The sequence below is a fragment of the Pterocles gutturalis genome, unplaced genomic scaffold (genome assembly GCF_000699245.1).
Source record: "Pterocles gutturalis isolate BGI_N339 unplaced genomic scaffold, ASM69924v1 scaffold27764, whole genome shotgun sequence".
Classification (NCBI taxonomy): domain Eukaryota; kingdom Metazoa; phylum Chordata; class Aves; order Pterocliformes; family Pteroclidae; genus Pterocles; species Pterocles gutturalis.
In genome coordinates, this window is record NW_010129011.1 from 369 (window position 1) to 2,274 (window position 1,906).

At 52.8% G+C, this 1,906-nt stretch overlaps 1 protein-coding gene across 1 annotated transcript in view; it reads left to right on the top strand.

Moving 5' to 3' along the window:
* The window catches only part of RPL23A (ribosomal protein L23a), a gene marked incomplete at its 5' end in the record, with an annotated part of 1,594 nt that extends 184 nt beyond the window's left edge, over positions 1 to 1,410 (top strand). The window contains 4 exons of the mRNA XM_010079821.1: positions 6 to 19; positions 337 to 513; positions 914 to 983; positions 1,352 to 1,410. Of these exons, the coding sequence (XP_010078123.1) occupies positions 6 to 19; positions 337 to 513; positions 914 to 983; positions 1,352 to 1,366 (276 nt within the window). The remainder of the gene's footprint in view (positions 1 to 5; positions 20 to 336; positions 514 to 913; positions 984 to 1,351) is intronic.
* Between the last annotated feature and the right edge of the window lie 496 nt (positions 1,411 to 1,906).

Consider the following 1,906-nt stretch of genomic DNA (forward strand, 5'->3'; position numbering starts at 1 on the left):
GCGCCCCACGGAGAAACAAGTACGTGTGGGGTGTTGGGCTCTGCCCTGCCGTGGGGCTTCTGGGCTGGGAGCAGCTCTATCCATGGGCTGGTATGGGGACCTGTGCCCTGTTGCCAGTGTGCTGCCCTGGGAGCTGAGCCACACCTTGGTGGCAGAGCACTGGGGGTGGAGTTTGAGGTGCAGGTGATGATTTCAAGCGACCAAAGCCTGAGAGCTTGTGATGAGAACTTTTTTTGGCAACTGATGCACCCAAGAATTTCTTAGATGGTACCTGTGGTATTTGAAAGCCCCTGAAGTGCAGAGCCTTCTGTTAAGCACAGGGTCTCTCTCCTGCAGGCTGGACCATTATGCCATTATCAAGTTCCCTTTGACCACAGAGTCAGCAATGAAGAAGATCGAGGATAACAATACTCTGGTTTTCATCGTCGATGTCAAGGCAAACAAGCACCAGATCAAACAGGCTGTGAAGAAGCTGTATGATATCGATGTGGCCAAGGTCAACACATTGATTAGGTGAGAAGAGGTGGAGAAGAGGTTACTGGTGGGTGTGAGATGCTTCAAGAGCCCTGAGTGGCTTTTAGCAGAAAATGGGAACATGTGTGAGTTTCATGTGCTCTTGGGAGGTGTGCGGTTAAGCTCTGTAGCGTTTCCAGTGTTAAAAGTTTTGAGAAATGCGACTTGTGACTGAGCACATCTTAGTGGAAGTGGGAAGTGTTGGCAGACCAGAGGCTCAGCTTCATCAGGGAGCTCTCCTGACAGCCAGGGAGTCTTGTGCAAATGATGTGAATGTTTTTTACCACTGAGTAAAGTGATGTTTCCAAAGGAACCACTGATGCACACTGCTAGAGCAGGAACGTGGAGCAGGTGGGCGGAGTTGTGTGCCTCTGTACTGACACCTCCTGTTCCTCTCTAGGCCTGATGGGGAGAAGAAGGCTTATGTCCGACTGGCTCCAGATTATGATGCGCTGGATGTAGCCAACAAGGTGAGAAACTTTGAAACTTTGCAGCTCCCGTTGTCTTGTATCTCCGGCGCTTGTTCTTCCTGGTGTACAGGTGAGGTACTTGTGCAGGAAGCAGCAGACAGATGAGTCCTCATGGTGGTTGAGGCAGGCAGGAGGCAGCGGTGGTACACGCTGGAGCAGGGGAGTGTGCTGGGGAGTAGCACAAGGGGCACCGTGGAATAAACGTGTGAAGCGGTGTGTAAGGCACCTGGGCAGGTCTGGGAGGGAGACGCCAGTCTTCAAAGGACAGGAATCCCGGGGAAATGCAGCCCTGGCAGTGATGTCTGTGGTGGAGGCTCTGCCTTTCTGCTGCTGTAACATCTGTTTTAACGTGCTTTGCTTCTTTCCAGATCGGAATCATCTAAACTGCGTCTGATGAGGACTGTACAGACAGGAAAATAAACCCTGTGACACCACAGAGGGGCTCTTGTGTTTTGTGACAGTGTAGCCCGTGTGTAAGAGAGCACCCAGCAAACTTTTGGGGCTTCATTTCAGTAGAGGGGGTTCCTCCCTCCCTCCCTCCCTGGCACAGGGTGGGCAGAGCTCACTGCTCTGTGAGAGGATTGCACAGGGGGGCAGTGCTGTCCTGCGCTGGGGTCCCATGGTGGGGGTCTCCTGGCTCGCTGGCATGTTCTCTCTGCTGTGGGCACACATCCATAAGGCGACACTCCCCCGAATCTCAGATATCTGTGTTTACCTGAGTCCTCTGGTATCCTCCTGCATAATTAGCATGTGTTTGTGGTCCCAGCTCTCGCTGTCCTGCAGAGCTCGCCTCTGGAGCGTGTCACGGACTGATGGTAGCCCAGGAGGAGGTACATAGTAACTGAACAAAAACCTGGTGATGGCTCAGATCTGGCAGGACCGGAGCAGTGCACCATTTTCAGAGTGTGACAGCTGTTTGCTTA